Source organism: Oryctolagus cuniculus, chromosome 6, assembly GCF_051225735.1.
Source record: "Oryctolagus cuniculus isolate XC-2025 breed Fujian yellow rabbit chromosome 6, ASM5122573v1, whole genome shotgun sequence".
NCBI classification, from domain to species: domain Eukaryota; kingdom Metazoa; phylum Chordata; class Mammalia; order Lagomorpha; family Leporidae; genus Oryctolagus; species Oryctolagus cuniculus.
Window position 1 is genome coordinate 21,453,539 of NC_142872.1, and position 18,872 is coordinate 21,472,410.

At 37.8% G+C, this 18,872-nt stretch overlaps 1 protein-coding gene across 16 annotated transcripts in view; it reads right to left on the reverse strand.

Moving 5' to 3' along the window:
* The window catches only part of RAPGEF6 (Rap guanine nucleotide exchange factor 6), a 200,629-nt gene that overhangs the window by 84,598 nt on the left and 97,159 nt on the right, over nt 1-18,872 (reverse strand). For all 16 annotated transcript variants that reach the window (XR_016236064.1, XR_016236065.1, XM_089335844.1 and 13 more), the window contains 5 exons: nt 12,600-12,777; nt 10,511-10,647; nt 5,261-5,419; nt 4,225-4,377; nt 66-230 (listed from right to left, as the gene is read on the reverse strand). Coding sequence is in view for 14 of the 16 variants with exons in the window: in XM_089335844.1 (XP_089191970.1) it covers nt 66-230; nt 4,225-4,377; nt 5,261-5,419; nt 10,511-10,647; nt 12,600-12,777 (792 nt within the window). In the remaining 2 variants the exon portion in view is untranslated. The remainder of the gene's footprint in view (nt 1-65; nt 231-4,224; nt 4,378-5,260; nt 5,420-10,510; nt 10,648-12,599; nt 12,778-18,872) is intronic.

Here is an 18,872-nt window from a genome sequence, read left to right on the forward strand (position 1 = left end):
ATCAAGTACAAAAGTTTTCATGAATAAAACTTGAAAATTCACACACTTTATATTTAAAAACCAACCTTATCTCTTAAGCTGTCAATCTTAAACCACTCCAGTAGTTTAATACCAACATCCAAAGGACTTTCAAGAAATGTCCTATATGTTAGTAAGAAATCTTCTATGTAAGTTGGATCCACAATTGAATGTTCTTCTATTAAGTGCATGATGAGACGCTCAGGTGTTGCCTAAAAGTTTAAGCACACAAAGAATTAGGAAATAAATAGCTCAGGAACAAAAATCTTTTGTTGGCTTCCTTTTGTACTCCTCTACACAAGACCCCAAAGTAGTTTCACCTTTAAACCTTAGCAATGGGAAAAGTTATTCTCCTTAGCTTGTAATCCAGCAACAGTCAAAGATTCACAGAAAAGGTAGAGGAATAAATACCCAAAAGCATTCAGGCAGCTTTAACTGTTTCACTGGCATTTCATCACTGCAAGGCCTTTGAATATCACTGACTTACCCCTGGTATGGGTAGCTTCATCCACTCTTGCTGTAATCGGTACATATAACAAATGTCTTAAGACAACAGAAGGAAAAGGTGAGAGGTTTAAAAAAAAAGGGGGGGGGGGATAAAAGCAAGCTTTCTTCAATTTTAATCCACTTAAAATTCTTTTGTGTTCACAAGCTGCTGGAACAACATCAGGTTCAAGACACCCTACTCTTCTGTAGTTTCTCCACCCTGAGAGGAACTACAAATTCTATAGCATTTGTATTCATAGTTTTTGTCTGTATTCAAATTTATAAAAGTTAGGTAAACATTCTTCTTTTTCTCTTTCAGCTCTGAAATGAGTACTAAAATTTACTAGTCTTGTAGCTGTTTCAGAAGGGACTACACAGAACATAACAGAAATGAACCAGATGAAGTTCTTGGGGCAGGCACTGAACCTATCAGACACAGCTTCCTGTTAATGCAGACCCTGGGAAGCAGCAGCAATGCCTAAGGTGACTGGAATTCTGCCACACACGTCGGGGACCTGGATTGAGTTCCCCATTCTAAGCTTTGATCCTAGCTCAAACCTGGCCATTTACAGAAGTTATGGAGGAAACTAACAGATGGTAGGTATCTCTATATGCCTCTCCAAAAACGAAAACAAAGTGCTGCCAGGGACAGTGCTCTGGCATAGGTTAAACTCTGCCTGCAGTGTCAGCATCCCATATGGGTGCCGGTTCGAATATCAGCTGCTCCACTTCCTATCAAGTTTCCCGCTAATGCACCTGGGAAAGCAGTGAAAGATGGCCTAAGTCCTTGGGTCCCTGCATCCACGTGGGAGACCCAGAAGAAGCTCCTGCATCCTGGTTTCAGATCAGCCCAGCTGCAGCCATTTGGGGGATGAGCCAGCAAATGGAAGCTCGCTCTCTCTCTCTGCTTCTCTCTGTATACCTTTCAAATAAATAAATAAATCTTTAAAAGACTTGCTGCCATCATTCCAAGCTTGACAACCATTCGTTGTCAAGAATAACTGTAGGGTAATTACACATTAATATTAACAATGTTCTTATTTAACAAATGATTTCTTTTTTAAAAAGCATCCAATACTAATAAGGAATCTAACCCATTTCTCTAGAAGGGAGTCAGAAGTCTCCACCACGGCTCTTCAGATAACTCACTTAAGGGACCAGGAGACTACAGGCCATTCCTCTTTCTACCCTCTAAAACACTCTAAGAGTACGAAACTGGTTTTACTGCTCAGGCCAACCACAGGTAGGGCAACTGAAATGGAGTTCTTAGACAATGTATAGCTAAGTCAGCGGTGAGAACTAATCAACCTTAAGAGAGGTGCCTATTATTCCAATTGGTTAATTGATGAGACAGGGTCTTGACAGTAGGTGATCCATTCACATACATACACGGACAAGTCACTAATGAACTCATTAGCACTCACAAAGGTGGGACTCTGGGAGACAGGGAGCACAGATGTGGCAGGCGAGAGAGACAGCTGGCAGGGTTATGCCTGCATGGTATATAGTTAGCAAGTATATAAAATTGCAAAGCCTAACAGGAGCTCTTGCTGGAGAAGATACCTAAATACACATAAGGAAAAGCCTAGAAAAGATCCTGTGACATAGCAGTGCAACTGCAAATTTAGATACAAAGTCACAATTGTTTACTACATACAGACAAAAAAGTTACACATGTATATGTATACACATACAGGCGCTACCCAGCTGTGTCTCATGAGAGGCTCTAAAAGCAAAGATAATTCAGCAGTGAAGAATACAGAGACTGCTTGTGTCTTGATTTATACTATACATCTTTCACAAAAGCATCCAGGGCACTCTGGAGAAACGGCCTCTTCCAGAGCTGGAGTACTGAAAGTTCACAGTAAGTCTTACTATTTGCCTGAAAAGAATGAAGTGCTCTCAGAATAATGGCGGCATGTGAAAATATGGGAGCCAGCCTTAAGAGCGTACTTACTAGTACTGCTGACAAGGAAACACACCACCCTAGTCTATACCAATATAATTAATGAGGGAGCATAGAAAACTGACCTTCAATCTACTAATTAACATAAGTGTAGAAGAAATGACAGAAATAGCTATTTTCTGTAGAATAATAAATGGAAGTAAGGACTAATAAGTTGAGGTTCATACCTCACTTGTGGATAGCGCATTCACACACTATGTCAGGACATATCTCCACCAAACACTTTTCAATGACACAGGGTGAAATGGTGAATTTACAGGAAGAAGCTAGGTAGACAGATACCAACATAACCAGGTCATCAAGGTTAACTATTGGACAGGTTGACATCGTATGCCCCCTAATACAATGCACTGACAAGAGAACAGAATTTCTGTGGAATTCCTGTCAGCAAAGCATAGCCTGACTCAGGTCAGGGGAAACACCAGATACTCCCACTGGAGAGTCATGACTATACGGCATTCTTTACAACTGTTGAGGATACCAATAACAGGTAAAGACAGAGAAACTTGAATAGATGGGAATGACATGATAGCAAAATGTAACTGCTCTTGGCTGGCATCCTGGACCAGAAATGAAAAGACAGAGATTTCTGAGACACTAGGTAAAAATCTAAATAGGGTCTCTGTGCTAAATGGTTTCTTTTTAACAATGTATTCCCAATTTGAAGGATTCTACATCGTTTTATGTAGGAGAGGGTTCTATTTAATAGACTATCTGCAGAGTGCTCTCAAATGATTAAAGACTGATAATGGAGCAAATGCAGTGAAATACTAAAAGATGGGGAATGACTGAAGGCGCTCTCAACACTATTCTTGCAGGCTATCTCTAAGATTGAATATTAGTAAACAGGGATGGCCACTAAAAGATAAAATGGATTAAAATGAAGAAGTATTATAGTAGTCTATGAGAGCCAACTCATATGTTCACCTTTTCTACATTCATCAATTGGGGGGGGGGGGGGGGAGGCAGCTTTGAGGAACACCCTGATGCCCCTGGGAAGAATGTCTACGACGTTCAGATCATCTCTGATTTATTTCATTCATGCGATTAAATAAACCACTCCACCTGCAATTTATAACAAAATACTTTGCAATCAAGACTAGACAAACAATTACACATGTATTTCCTCTCTCTCAACTGTAACTGCTCTATTTTCCACCTATAGGTCTTTAAAGAAACAAGGAGGGGAAAGGCATTATGGCGGTGGTGGCAGCAAGATACTTAGAGAAGGGAAAAGACACAGGGATTAATACTCTGACTCTACAATTGTGCTAATACTTCAATTTAGCACATTTAGTCCTACAAGACCTGCTGTGTTGACTCCATTTTCAGATTAGAAAAGCAAGTTCAGAGAAGCTGATACCTATCACAACGCTGCAGAGATCTATCAAGTCCTCTGCATTTTCACTTAGGGCTCCTTGTGGCTTTATATCTAGTCCTGCAATTTCCTGTTTTGTTTCTAAATATTACTGCCTTTAATGAAATCAAATGCCATTATCAATGAGTTATAAAATCGAGAAGGAAAACTGTGACTAGAATATTCCAAAATAGTACCTTACCCACACTAACATTAAATAGCAGTAAGTTCTTCATCATTAAAATGCATCAAAACCAACTCAAAAAAGATTTTTAATGCATTACTGAACTATCTTCAACTACCCAAAAAGCGATTCAAAGCCTTTTTGAAGCAAGATGAAGGGTTTATTCTATCAGTGAGTAGAATAATAAATAATAATAATAATAATAACACCTACCTTGATTACAATGTGTCCTTTCCTGGTTCCACTCCGATCAAGTTCACGGTGCTCATGCACCATAACAATTTCTCCCTCTTCCTCGACTTTATGGGTATTTTTTTCCACATGATTTAAAATTCTCCAATAATCCTGCTGGGCTATGCAGACAAACTGTCCAAGAACAACATGGGGACAATTAATGAATCTGTAGTACATAAAAATATCACTATGTACCAAGGCAGAGCACAAAGGTAAGAAATCAAGTGGCATCAGTTCTTTTTCTTTCAATTACTTTAATTCTTAGCAAAAAATAAATAAATAAAAGCAAGACTATTTATACAAAGAGAGCAAAGAAGTAATTCCGTATGATTCTGCTCCAAAAGGAGAAGTTACTATTGAGTTCTCTCTAAACTGACAATTTGAAGCTCCAGTAAGTTAGAAACAAACAACTCAGAAGTTCCCATTTCTTTCTTTTTATTAAAAAAAGAGACTCCGAGCTAGCAAATTTCAGACAGAAATGCAACAAACTAGTATTTATTTAATAAATTCATGGTTAAAAATGTAGCTTACTAAATTCCACAAATATCTGATACAGATATACAACCTGGTTTCTCTTATTATCTGTAAGCTACTGAAACTCCAAATTCTCACATAAAGCTCTTTTGAGGAAGAAACAAACAGGCTTAGACATTTTAAAGTAAACAAGCAAGAGTATCTGACTGTGGCAGAGTGGGTAATGTCACCACTTGCAGCACAGGCATCCCGTATGGGTGCCATTTTGAGTCCTAGCTGCTCCACTTCTGATCCAGCTCCCTGCTAGTGAACCTGGGAAAGCAAAGAAAGATGGCCCCAATACTTGAATCCCTATATCCATGAGGGAGACCTGCAGGGGCTTTTGGCTCCTGGCCTGCCCAGCTGTGGCTGTTGCAGCCATTTGGGCAGTGAACCAGAGGACAGAAGATCTCTCCTTTTATCTCTCTGTAACTTTGCTTGTAAAGTAAATAAAATAAATCTTAAAAAAAAAAAAAAAGTGTTTGACCTAAGATAACCTTACCTGACAATCATCTACTTTCGTCCTGACAACTCCATGCATGTACTGTTTATCCAGAGAGGGAGTAATTCCAAAACTATTTCCCATAAAGAGATTTTCAACTTTCCCATCTGGATGACTAATTTCCACAGTGCCATTTAAAATAACATACCACGAGTCAAGCTATAGAGAAAAACAAAGGTCTTTAGAATATTTTTAAAAAGACAAATAATCTTAATTATGAAGAAGAATACATTTATATCTACATCTCTCTCTATATATATAACTTGCATAACTTTAAAAAGGAAATCTGGTTATATTACGAAATACTTAGTCATTAACACTCTAGGCCTTGTCTATGCCAACCACCAACACTTACTTCACTGTTTCTTCTTTTGGGCATGAAGAGAAAGTAGAAACTTTAATAATTTATAAAATTCTCTGAGGGAAAAATAATGTAGTAAAAACACAAACTCTCAGAATCTTAATCCGGACCTGACTGCTGACTATCTAAGTGATGCCGGTACATGAGAAAACCTCCCCGTGTCTCAGTTCTCTACTGCTAAGATGGCCATAACAACAGTATCTATGACAGAACCACTCTAGTATTTGAATGAGTTAACAAATATTAAGGGCACTCAGCAATTACTGCCTTACTGCCTGCTCCCCTAAAACAGTTAGTGATACAGAAAAACTGTAAAAGCCTGAATTTTAAGGCATATCTAACAAAATAGTCTAAATTTCTAATGTTAACAAAACTTTGCTTTTTTATGGAAGTATTTAATGTTCCAAGGAGTTCACTTCAAAGGTCTACTATTTATCCATGAATATTACTTATTCTCCTTTAATATCCAATCCCTCTCAAACTTAAGCTCAAACTTTTCATAGTTGTAATGTAATTTAAAGGAAATCTAGAAAAACACAATTCAACAAGCACTTATCTTCTTTGACCACTGTGGAATACAACTAGAAGTCAATAAGAACTTAAACAATACAAAGAAATTAAACGACACACTTCTGAATTAACCATCGGGTCACTATACAAAAGAGATTTTAACTATTTCTTGAAACAATGAAAATGGAAATATATCATACCAAGGGTCCAAGAGATATGGGCAGGTGTCTGGCCTAGGAGTTAACATACAAGATAGGCTATCTGTATCCCATATCAAAGTGACTGGGTTTAATTCCCAGCTCTGCTCCTGATTCCAGCTTCCTGATGCTGTGTACCCTTTGAGTTCCTGGCTCCAGGCAGTGGCCTGACTCAGCTCCAGTTGTTGTAGACAGTTGAGAAATGAGCTAGTGGATAGGAGAACACTCTCTCCATCTATCTGCCTCCTTGTCTGGCTCTCAAATAAGCCAAACAAATAAAAAATAAAATTTATTGTTTAAGTAGCACAGAGATGGAAAATTGTTAGCAATTAATGTTTACATTAAAAACCAAAAAGATCTTAAATAATCAACTTATCACTACACCTGAAAGAACCAGAAGAATATGTGCAAATCAAATCCCAAATTACACGAACTACTAAGATCACAGCACAAATAAATGAAACAGAGATTAGAACAAAAGAAAAATATGTGAAAACAAAAGTTGGGCTTTCCAAAAGATAAACAAAATGGACAGACCTTTAGTCAGGTAAACCAAGAAAAAAAGGGAAGATCCAATAAATAAAACCAGTAGTGAACAAGGAGGCAGTACAACTGATGGTAGAGGAATAAAAAAGATTAAGGACAAATTGGAAAACTCAGAAGAAATGGGTACACGTCACACGTCACATAATCAAAGTTGAACCATGAGGACATAGAATGTCTGAACAACATGACAAGTTATCAAAGACTGAAGCAGTACTGAAAAGCATTTCAACAAAAACGATCAGAAACTGACAGCTTCACTGCTGAATTCTATAAAAGATTATGTTATTTCTCAGTAATTTCAAAAAATTGTAAAGGAAGGAACTCAGCCAAATTCATTTTATTAGGTCAGCATTATTCTATCAAAACCAGATGAAGACATAACAAAAAAGAAAACTACAGATTAGTATTCCGATTAACAGACATGTTAACAAATACTTAATACGAGCAAATCAAACCCAACAGCACATCAAAAACACTGAATACTCTCATCAAGTGGGATTTATGTGAGGAATTCAAGGATGGGAGGCCTCAACACACAACGAATATACAACATCCACAGGCTGAAAGACAAACACCATATAATCACCACAGCAGACACAGAGCAAAGCATTCAATAACACTTAACACCATCCCTCAACAAGCTGGGCACACAACACATTTCAACATAATAAAGGCTTTATATGATAAACTCAGACATCATGTTAAATGGAGAAAGGCTGAAAGCATTTCTTCTAAGATCTGAAACAAGGATGTCCACTTTCACTGCTTCTGTTAAATGTGATACTGGAAGCTGCAGGCAGTGAATTAGACAAGAAAGGAAAAAGTTAAATTCTCCTAATTTGCAGATGGCAGTACCTTATAAATAAAAAAAAAACCTAAAGATTCCAACAAAAACCTGCTCATATTCTAAACAAATTCCACAAAGTTGCAGGATATAAAAACAACATACAAAACACAGCAATATTTTTATATGCAAATAATAAACTGGCTGAAAAAGAAATTTAAAAAGCAGCCCTATTCCACACACACACACCCCACCACATACCTAGGAATAAACAAACCCCAGGAAATTAAAGACCTCTATAGTAAAAATTCTAAAACACTGATGAAAGAAACAGAGGACTCAAAAAAATGCAGAGGACACGAAAAAATAATATTGGTAAAATGTCGAAACTACTGAAAGTGATCTACAGATTCAGTTCAATCTCCATCAAAATATCAATGATATTCACAATGACAAAATTGAAAAAAATAATTACTAAATTTATATAGAACCATAAAAGACCTAAAGTACTCAAAGCAATTATGAAGAGAAAAAAATTTAGAGGCATAATACCTGACTTAAAACACATTACAGGGGCTGGCGCTGGGGCATAGCAAGTTAAGTCACAGCACACGGTGTCGGCATCCCAGCCGAGTCCAGGCTGCTTTACTTCCAGTCCAGCTCCCTGAAGGGAAACCCACAGAAGTGGACCAAGTCCTTGAGCCACAGCACCCAGATGAGAGACACCGTGAGCTCCTGACTCCTGATCAGCCCAGTTCTGGCAATTGTGGCCATTTGGGGAGTGAGCCAATGGATTCTCTCTCTCTCTCTGCTACTTAGCCTTTCAAACAAATAATCTTTAATAAAAAACACATTACAAAGCTGTACTACTCAAAACAGTGCAGTCGTGCCATTAACAGAAGACACTCAGACCAACAGAATGTAATAGAGACCCCAGAAACGAAGCCATGTATCCTGAAGCCAAGTGATCTGGGACAAAAATGCTAAAGACATATCCTGGAGAAAGGACAATCTAACAAACAGTGCTGGGAAAACCAGACATACATATACAAGAATGAAACTAGACACCCTTTACCCCACCTCTGACCAAAGAAAAATCAATTCAAAATGCATCAATGACCTAAATCAACAAGCTAAAACTAAGAAACTATTAGGCTAAGACATTTCAAGACTTTGGGATACGCAGCTTTAAAACAAAACAAAACAAAACAAAACAAAACAAAAAAACAAAAAAACTTTTTTAAAATAACACTCCAAAAATGCAGACAGCAAAAGCAGCACTATACACATGCAAAAAAAATTCCACATTCATCAAATATTAAGAACACATAAGGAGCTCAGTACTAAAAATCCATCTGATTAAATCCCACTACTGGGTATATCTGTATGCTCATGCTGATCACACCACTATTCCAGAACCAAGATATGAAATCAACCAAGATATCTATTTACAGATAAATAGATTAAAAAATGTAATAAATATATATACATACAATAGTAGGCTGAAATATAGCAATGAAACCCTATTTTTGTGACAACATGGACAGCACTAGAAGGTATTATGTTAAATAAGTAAAGCCTAAAAGGCAAATACCTCACGTTTTCATTTGCGGAAGTGAAAAACGCTGATTAGATAAAGCAGACAGTAAAATGGGGATCATCAGAATCCAGATGACAGACAGGCAGGGAAACGTCAGAGTGTGGGTAACGGGTACCAAAGCACAGAGGGCTCTAATGCCACATAGCTTAGCAGGGTTAACTACATTCTACAATAAATAGTGAAATGTTTCAAAATAACTATAGTAGAAGACTTCAAAGGTTTCCAACACACAGAATTCTGATATTTGAGGATAAAAAAATGCTAATGACAATAATTTATCCTAACACACTGTATACATGTATTGAATTAGAACCCTGCATCCTACAAATAAGTATAATTATTAATGCCAACCAAAAAAAGGTAGAAATGAGACTTATGCCCTCAATAACTTTCATCAAAGAATTTAAAAATAATTACAGTATCTATATAAGATTAAATTATTGCTTATTCTTGCATTAAATTATGATAATGTCTAATTTTCACTATTATAAATATTCTGCAATGAACATCTTGTGACATACAAATCTTGAGTTTTACATTATGTCTTTAGGCTAGACACTCACAAAATGGAAAAAAAAGGTTAAAGACTTTGAGTGCTGTGACACCCAATTCCTAAATAACTTTCCACAAATACTATTCCAAGAGATTGTTCTAATAGTAGTATATGACATGACAATGTTAATTTACTAACATCTCTACATTAATCTTTACTAATTTAATAAGAAAAACAGTACTGAAGTACTTCTTAATATTGCCTTGTGTATTCTTCCTCTTCCATTCCAAAAGTCACCACCTGAGCATTTTAACATAGAACTGTTTCAACAAATGCCTCCCCGGGCAGGAGTTCACTAGGAGGCCACGTACCAATACACTTTCCTCATTTTTAAAACATGGATGTATAATACAGAAAAGCAGTAAGGAGAATAAATACTTGATAAACATTCTAAAAGATAATGACATACAATTAGGACAAATTAAGAATCTTTTAAATTATCTTACAACCTAACTTCAAAAGTAAAAACATTTGAGTCAATGAAAATTACTTATCTGTTGAATTTATATTCTAGGTAAAGTTCAAGCTAAAAAATAAAAGAGACAAAATAAACCCAAAACAAAAATTTATTCTTAAGAAATTTTAATTATCAGAAACCCAGCTTTAATTTTGAAAATATCTCATAAAATTTCCGAAGTCAAGATACAGGTTTTTGGAAATTACTCTAAAAATTAATACAACACTGATTTCCTAACATACCTCTTGGCCATCTTCAAGAATAATAGCGCCAGCCTGCTCTACCACTTCAAAAATCATCACTGAACAAAGTTCTCTCCTTACAGACATGGTCATGTTTGCAAAAGCAGGCAACTGGTGCATAAACTCCAATAACTGTTCTATAAAAAAACAGAAATCCTAGTATTAATACAATTAAAGACATCTTGACTACAAAATCCAGAATACTAACTTTCCTAATCAACTTAGTAATCTATGAAACTGAAAAAAAAAAAAAGGTAGAATATTACTGATTAAAAAAAATTTAGTTACATAGTTTACACATACATTCAGACCCACATATAAATACGGCAATATTGGAAGATAAACGAATTGACAACTTGCACAGAGAACCAGGACACTGTGTAAGGTCAGATGAGATTTTCTCTAATTTTACCAGCATGAGATACCACTCCACAATGCCTGAGTTTAATGATGCTCTTTAACCTAACAGAGTAGTCTTTTGCAAGTTCTTACTGAGCTGAAAGTATTTTTTTAAAATGATTTTAATAAATGTAAATAAATTAGGGATAACATATATGAATTCTAGCTCAGAATCTGTCAAAGCAACTAGGTAACTTTAATTTAACTAATAAATGTTTATAGGTGCCTTAAATCATTCCCTGGTTCAGAAACATGAGTAATAAGGGAGAAACACATATAAGCTGTGAGCTAGGAGACTAAGTAGATATGGCTGTAAGGTGCTATATACCCAGAGATAACTGGCATTAATTGTATTTCATTTTTTTAAAAAGCTGTGTTATAAACAGCAGCAGACCATAACTATTTACCATAAAAACTCAATGCCAGTTACTAGTTAGACAATCTTCACAAAATAAGTCTTAAACGGCCAAAATCTTAACTGCATAATATACAATTGACAGAAAATAACCTTTGATTTTTGAAGATAACATTATCATCTTTGGCTATCACACAACTTTTTTTTTTTTTTTTTTTTTTGGACAGGCAGAGTGGACAGTGAGAGAGAGAGACAGAGAGAAAGGTCTTCCTTTGCCGTTGGTTCACCCTCCAATGGCCTCCGCGGCGGGCGCACTGCGGCCGGCACACCGTGCTGATCCGAAGGCAGGAGCCAAGTGCTTCTCCTGGTCTCCCATGCGGGTGCAAGGGCCCAAGGACTTGGGCCATCCTCCACTGCATTCCCGGGCCATAGCAGAGAGCTGGCCTGGAAGGAGGGGGCAACTGGGACAGAATCCGGCGCCGTACCTGGGACTAGAACCCGAGGTGCTGGCGCCACTAGGCGGAGGATTAGCCTAGGGATCCACAGCGCTGGCCTATCACACAACTTTCAAAAGTATTTCTTATAGTAAGTAGTTCTATAAGAAATTACATAAAGGAAAATTTTAGCCCAAAATTTTATATATCTTTCTAAGTTTCTGAGGAACTAAAAACATATTCTTTGAAAAAAATTTAAAAGCTGATTCATCAACACTGGGCATTCCCAGTACTGTGTTTTAAATATTTTGTGGACATGAAGCAAAAAAAAAAAAAAAAAAAAAAATCACTATAATCAAAGTTTTTGTTTTATAAATCTGGCAGCCAACCTCAAAGAAGGCACTCAAGGATCTGCCTCCTGGTATTTATGTCCACATGCATTCATCTCTCAAGATACAATGAGGTTGGTTGTGGTGACAAAATTTGCCTTAAGTAATGTGGTATCATTCCTGAGACAAAATGATGGAAGATACTGTGGCATCTACCTTATTATTCCTTGGATTACTAGTACTTGCCACATGGAGGAGCCCATATGATGAAGAACTGAGGTCTTGTGCCAAAAGTCATGAGATACCATCCTGGACACAGACCCACCCACTTAGCCAGTGACAGACAATTCAGGAAGACTGCAGCTTCTGGTGACATTCTGGTTACCACTCACGAAGAATTCCAAGTCAGAATTACCTGGTTAAGCCACTTGCTGAATTCCTGACCCACAAAAGCTATGAAATAATAAATATATACCGTTTTAAGCTCTTAAGTTTCCAACTAATTTGTCATCGAGTAAAGGATATATAAATTAAGTTACAAAGTCTCATTGTGAATAGACAACATTTCTTACCAATGTCATCATCAGTTTTGTCTGCAGGTTCTTTTTCAAGACACTCACGAACAAGATCTCGTCCATGCAATGGATCTGTGCGATCAATCTCTTCATCATCTTCTTCTTCATCCTCAGAATCAACAGGTCCTTCTGGAAGACGTGTTAAATCTACATCTCCTACCTCACTCTCTGTGGCCTAGAGGAAAAAAAATCTCAATCACTCGAGCAGCACACTGAGTGTTATATAAAAAAGTTACTATTTTACCAGACTTGACTTTAAATCAAGAAATGGAAGCAATCATATAAACTGTTTTTTTAAAAAAAGGTAAAGATTAGAACTGCAAAGTGTTAAAATAGATCCAGCATAAAAAAATAAATACCCATCTCTTCCTAATATCTTATTGTTGGATCTAACTGTATACAAAGAGCTGAGAGCACTCCCACTTTAAAATTAACTTATACCACTAATCTGAAAACATATTAGTATCAGATAAAGGAGCTAGCAGATTTTTAAAAATTGTAAAATGCTATTTGTAGAAAATAATAAGATGCCTTTCAGCAAATAAAATTGTCATGAAATGGATTATCAGACAATACTTCTAAAAATTACACTCAACTGATTCACTTTAAAAATGAAAAGGCATGACTATAAAAGAAGAAATGAGTTGCAAAACTAGAATTCACAGTAACAAATATGAAACAAGCACTCAACTATGGTTATTAGTGAAGACTGAAATCTTCGTATAAAAATGTAAGTCTCATCTCCTGTTCTGAACATTCACTGTCTGTCTGCCTACAAGATCATACTTCGTCTGGAGATTGCTGTTCTTCTCTAAAGCTCAGATTCCAAGGGACAACAGTGTGCCTGCTTCCTGGCCACATAAGCTGAAGTACAAAGGGATTTTCTTTCTATTTTTATAATCGGAGATGGAAGCAAAGCATCCTTTCTTCTACAGCTCCTTTACTCACAAGAAAAGTCAGAGCAGAAACTTATAGCCACCTGGAAATGCCTCTCTGTAGGGACTGAGAACGGAATGAGCATGTGGAGAAAAGGAAGGGGGGCACTGAGCCACACAGGCAGACACAGAGCAGTAAAGCAATAAAAACTGAGCACACAGGACACAGAAATAAAGAGCACAACACACATAGCAGACTATCCGTGACTCAAAGCATCAGAGAGGGTAGACAAAAAAATCAAGTCACAGGGAGTCCAAAACCAGAGACAGAGAGACACGCAGGGGCAGATATACTATAAGCAATCAGGTTCTCTGAGATCAAAGCTGTCTGCTTTCTCCCTGGGTCACTAAGTTATCCTTAAGGCTTTTGTTATATCAAGTTAGGGCTCTAACGCTTGCGACTCAAAAAGTCCCGATTTATTCTCTAAAACCACGTCTTGCAGTTCTTCTGGATTTCTACACAGCCTTAAGCAATAGATAGCTAACAATCCAGACTCAACATCCAAGTTAAGACCTTGAAGATTAGACAAGCTGGCTCTTAAGGGTCTGCTATGGTCTGAATGTGTCCCCCCTTCTACCCTCCCACTTTGACCCAAATACTTACATTGATATCTTAATTCCCAAGGCAGTAGTACTAGGAGATGGGGCCTTTGGGAAATGACTAAATCATGAAGGAAATGGTTATGTCACGACAATCTTCTTGAATGGGATTAGAGAGAGGCCCACAGTACCTATTCGGCTCCTTCTACTATGTGAGGACACAGCTAGACAGTGCCATTTATGAACCATACAAAGGGTCTTCATTTACTGGCACCTTGATCTTTGGTATTCCAGTTTCCAAAATATTGAGAAATAAATTCCTGTGTTTTTTATTTTATTTTATTTTATTTGAAAGACAGAGTTACAGAGAGAGGTAGAGACAGAGAGCGAAGTCCTCCATCCACTGGTTCACTCCCCAGATGGCTGCAACAGCCAGGGCTGCGCCAATCAGAAGCCAGGAGCTTCTTCCTGGTCTCCCACATGGGTGCAGGGACCCAAGGACTTGGGCCATCTTCTACTGCTTTTCCAGGCCATAGCAGAGAGCTGGATGGGAAGAGGAGCAACCGGGACTAGAACTGGCGCCCATATGAGATACTGGCGCTTTACGGCAGGGCGTTAACCCACTGTGCCACAGCGCCGGCCCCAAATTTCTGTTCTTTATGAGCTACCCAATCTAAGGTATTCTGTAATAACAAAATGAATGAGATACGGTCACACAGGGATAGTCCCATCTCATAACCAGGGACTATAATGAAGAAAAAATCGGAAATATCAATAACAAAGTATAAACCGTAAGGTAAGTAAACTTGAACAAAAGGCAATACAAACTACTTACACTTAAGTAGAGAGAGGGTAGATAAGCCAAAAAGAAAATTTAACAGATGTTTAGAGCCTTGTATAATACCAAGAGTTCGAACAAAAACTGTGAGTCAAAATATACTACATATTCATTAAGGTAGGGTACACAGCAGATTAAGTCCTGGCCTTTCACTTACTTTACTCTAGCACCTGGGATACTGCAAGCCTTCAAAAGATTATGATAAATGAATTAAGCCTGGAGTAGGGGGTGCACAGTATATTGGTGATAGGATTAACAAGAGCTATTAAACTTCTTGTGCTTTCCTTGTCTTGCCATATTAACATCTCTGTGTAAACAGAATTTGGTGAAGCAGACAGTCTGAAATGATTTTCTGATGACCTGGCCTTCCCAAAATAAACCAGAGGATATCCTTTTCCTGTTTGCATCTAGATAAACATGAAGCTTCAACAAGGCAAACTACAGGTTGGAATTAATAGTTAAACATATTTACAAAAAAGCCAGATTTTCATATTTAGGGCAAGTATTAAGCCAGAACTTCAGACCTGCAATCCTTCTTTCTGAATTCCCATTTTTTAGTATTTCTTACAACTCTGTTTATAGAACATTTAATCCTTATTTTTCCTTAGTTTTTCTGGTCAGGCAAGAACTCTGGCCTACTCCATAACCTCTCCAACAGGTAGACAAGCAACATATGTAGAGCTTTATTTATCTTCATACATCTTTTGAATTTCCTTAGAACTTATATTGATTTCTACCTCCAAATGTACTTCAACTGAATTTTTTTCTAGATTACTAAGTGCCAACACTATGCTTGACAAAACATGGGTTATAAAGTTAAGATATAGACAGTGTTACCCATAAATTTGATATTGGAAAAATTTTAGATTCAAGTAAATAACTACAGTAAAAACAGCACAAAAGCCTCATGACCAGAGAAAAACTGTTGCAGGTTTCCAAGGAACAAGATACCTCTTCTTGGTGGAAGAACATGAAAGATAACACAAAAATGTCATCTAAGTGGACCTACAGTTAGAAAAGCACGACTAAAACGCAAGGCTGGGAAAGGCAAACATGTTCAGAGAGTGTTACGTAGTTCTCATCAAACAAAATCTAGAATGCCTAAGTGGCAAAATAGTGGAATATTAAACTAGACTGCAGATGATGTTTAGAAGTCAAAGACTTGGAATGTGGAGTGAAGAATGTAAATGAGATAATGGAGAGGGATTAAGCTTTTTACGGAGAGGAATAATTAAGGTCACAGCATTCTTAAAATTTATTTCAAACAGGAATTTTAAAAAAAAAGAAGCCAGGCTACCACTGTCGTAGAGCAGGTTAAGCCACTACAAGTGACGCCAGATCCGCTATGTGAGCTATGGTTCAAGCCCTGGCTGCTCTGCTTCTGACCCAGCTCCTTGCTAATGTATCTAGTAAGGCAGTAGAAGATGGCCCAAGTACTTGGGACCCTGCCACCCAGGTAGGAGACTAGAAGTTCTTGATGCCTGGCTTTGCCCGCTCTACCCCAAAAGGCAAGACCACTTAGGTAGTGACCTAGCAGATGAAGATCTCTCTCTCTCCCTCTCTCCCTGCTTCTCAAATAAACAAAAATCTTAAAGAGGTAGCTAAGAAACAACAGTTTCTTGGACATTCAGCATTCTTAAAAGAAATATAAACAATAGGTAGAAGAAAAGACAAGGTGGGTTAAAGGTAGATGAGGTGAAAAAGCATTCTGATGGAAACGTAACGCCACAGTTCTGGAGAGACTAGCACTAGAGCTGTAACTTAGGGGATCATGTCAACACACACGTGGCAATTGAAGCCTTGGCCTTTTTAGAAAGTTTATTTCCTACAAAGAAATTTTGAAAAGGTAAATGGGTGATGAAATTCATGTCTTACATTATTTAATAATGAGTTAGTGAAAAGACAAGTGCTTTTATTCAAGTCAATGTATCTCAATTTCTCAGCTCTTAGACTAAAATAAGGATTCTAGAAAGAAGCATTTCTTATTCTCTTGAGTACTCTTTGAAGATGCATAAAATACTCTATCCAAGAATTTTTAACATCTTAATGCATACTCTTGGCTAAATTTCAACCTAATTTGATTATAAACAAAGTCACACTGGAAACATTATCTCCTTTTTTTTCCCCTAGACTGTGGTAAATGCATTATTTTGAAGTTTCTTTGCTAGTCAATGGTTTTCATTTATAAACTAGAAGACACGAACACCGTAAAGAGGAAAATACATGGAAGTATAGCCACACATCTGGACAGAAGCAATGGTAGAAGCAGCTTTCCAATGCTCCAAATTAAAAATTACATCATTTGGGGCTGGCGCTGTAGCATAGAGGGCAAAGCCACCCCCTGCAGTGCTGGCATCCTATATGGGTGCTGGTTCGAGTTCCAGCTGCTCCACTTCCAATCCAGCTCTCTGCTGTGGACTGGGAAAGCAGTAGAAGACGGCCCAAGTGCTTCAGTCCCTGAACCGTGTGGGAGACCAGGAAGAAGCTCCTGACTCCTGGCTTTGGAATGGCCCAGCTGCAGTTGCTGCGACCATCTGGGGAGTGAACCAGCAGATGGAAGAACTCTTTGCCTCTGCCTCTCTGTGGCTCCGGCTTTCATATAAATAATCTTTTAAAAAAATTACATCATTTTACAAGGCACTGTTAATACTGTTACAGGTTAGGTGTTTATCTTTAAAAGCTCTCGAATACTGAAATTCAGATAAACCACACAAATTGACTTGACTGTGTCTGGTTAAGGCATTGGTAATGCACATGCATAACCAAAGCATCCGGCCACAGCTAAAACAGGTACTACAAAGATAGCCTGAGGTCAAGGGGAAAAAAATGAGTCCAGTACTCAATAATTAATTCTTCCATTTTAGTCATCAGGATCTAATCAGAACCACATACAGACAAACAGAATTTGGTTGAGTGATATTAGATGACTTACTGATGAATTTTTAAAATTGTAGATTTTTTTTTTTTTTTTTTTTTTGACAGGCAGAGTGGATAGTGAGAGAGAGAGACAGAGAAAGGTCTTCCTTTTGCCGTTGGTTCACCCTCCAATGGCCGCCACAGCTGGCGGGTTGCGGCCGGCGCACCGCGCTGATCCGATGGTCTCCCATGGCAGGGCCCAAGCAATTGGGCCACCCTCCGCTGCCTTCCCGGGCCACAGCAGAGAGCTGGCCTGTAAGAGGGGCAACCAGGAAAGGATCCGATGCCCTGACCAGGACTAGAACCCGGTGTGCCGGCGCTGCTAGGTGGAGGATTAGCCTATTGAGACGCCACGCCGGCCAAAAATAGATTTTTAAAAATGCAAAAATACTTCATTTCTGGAAGAATATTTATTGACCTACTATTAATCTGTTCTTCTTGCTTTTACTCTTAATAACTATTCATCATTTTCCACAATGTTTTTAATTTCTATTTTTAACCCTACACTGTGTTTATATCCTCCTTAAAATCTGTTAAATATAGAAATACTAATTTAAAAAACTTAAGAACTACCCAAAAAGCTACCACCAGCAAAACTATTATTTGCTAACAATGTCAGTTGGTGCTCCTGCACTCAGATTTGCATTCAGTGTATATAAAACAAAATGTCTACACAATTAATAACATTTTTCAATTTTTTTCCTTCTGTTTATATTTTTGTTGACTTGCTTTTGTTTTAGCCTTCAGGGTGTTTCTATCTTTTGGTTATTGCTCTACAGCTAACTAAAAGTCAGTTTGGTTTTATGGAATAATTTTGCATATTTTATTTTAGCATTATCATAATTTTCTCTTTTAAATTCCTGAATTTTGGCCGTCGCTGCTCTTTTAAATTCCTGAATTTTGGCCGTCGCTGCGGCTCACTAGGCTAATCCTCTGCCTTGCAGCGCCGGCACCCCGGGTTCTAGTCCCAGTCGGGGCGCCGGATTCTGTCCCGGTTGCCCCTCTTCCACGCCAGCTCTCTGCTGTGGCCAGGGAGTGCAG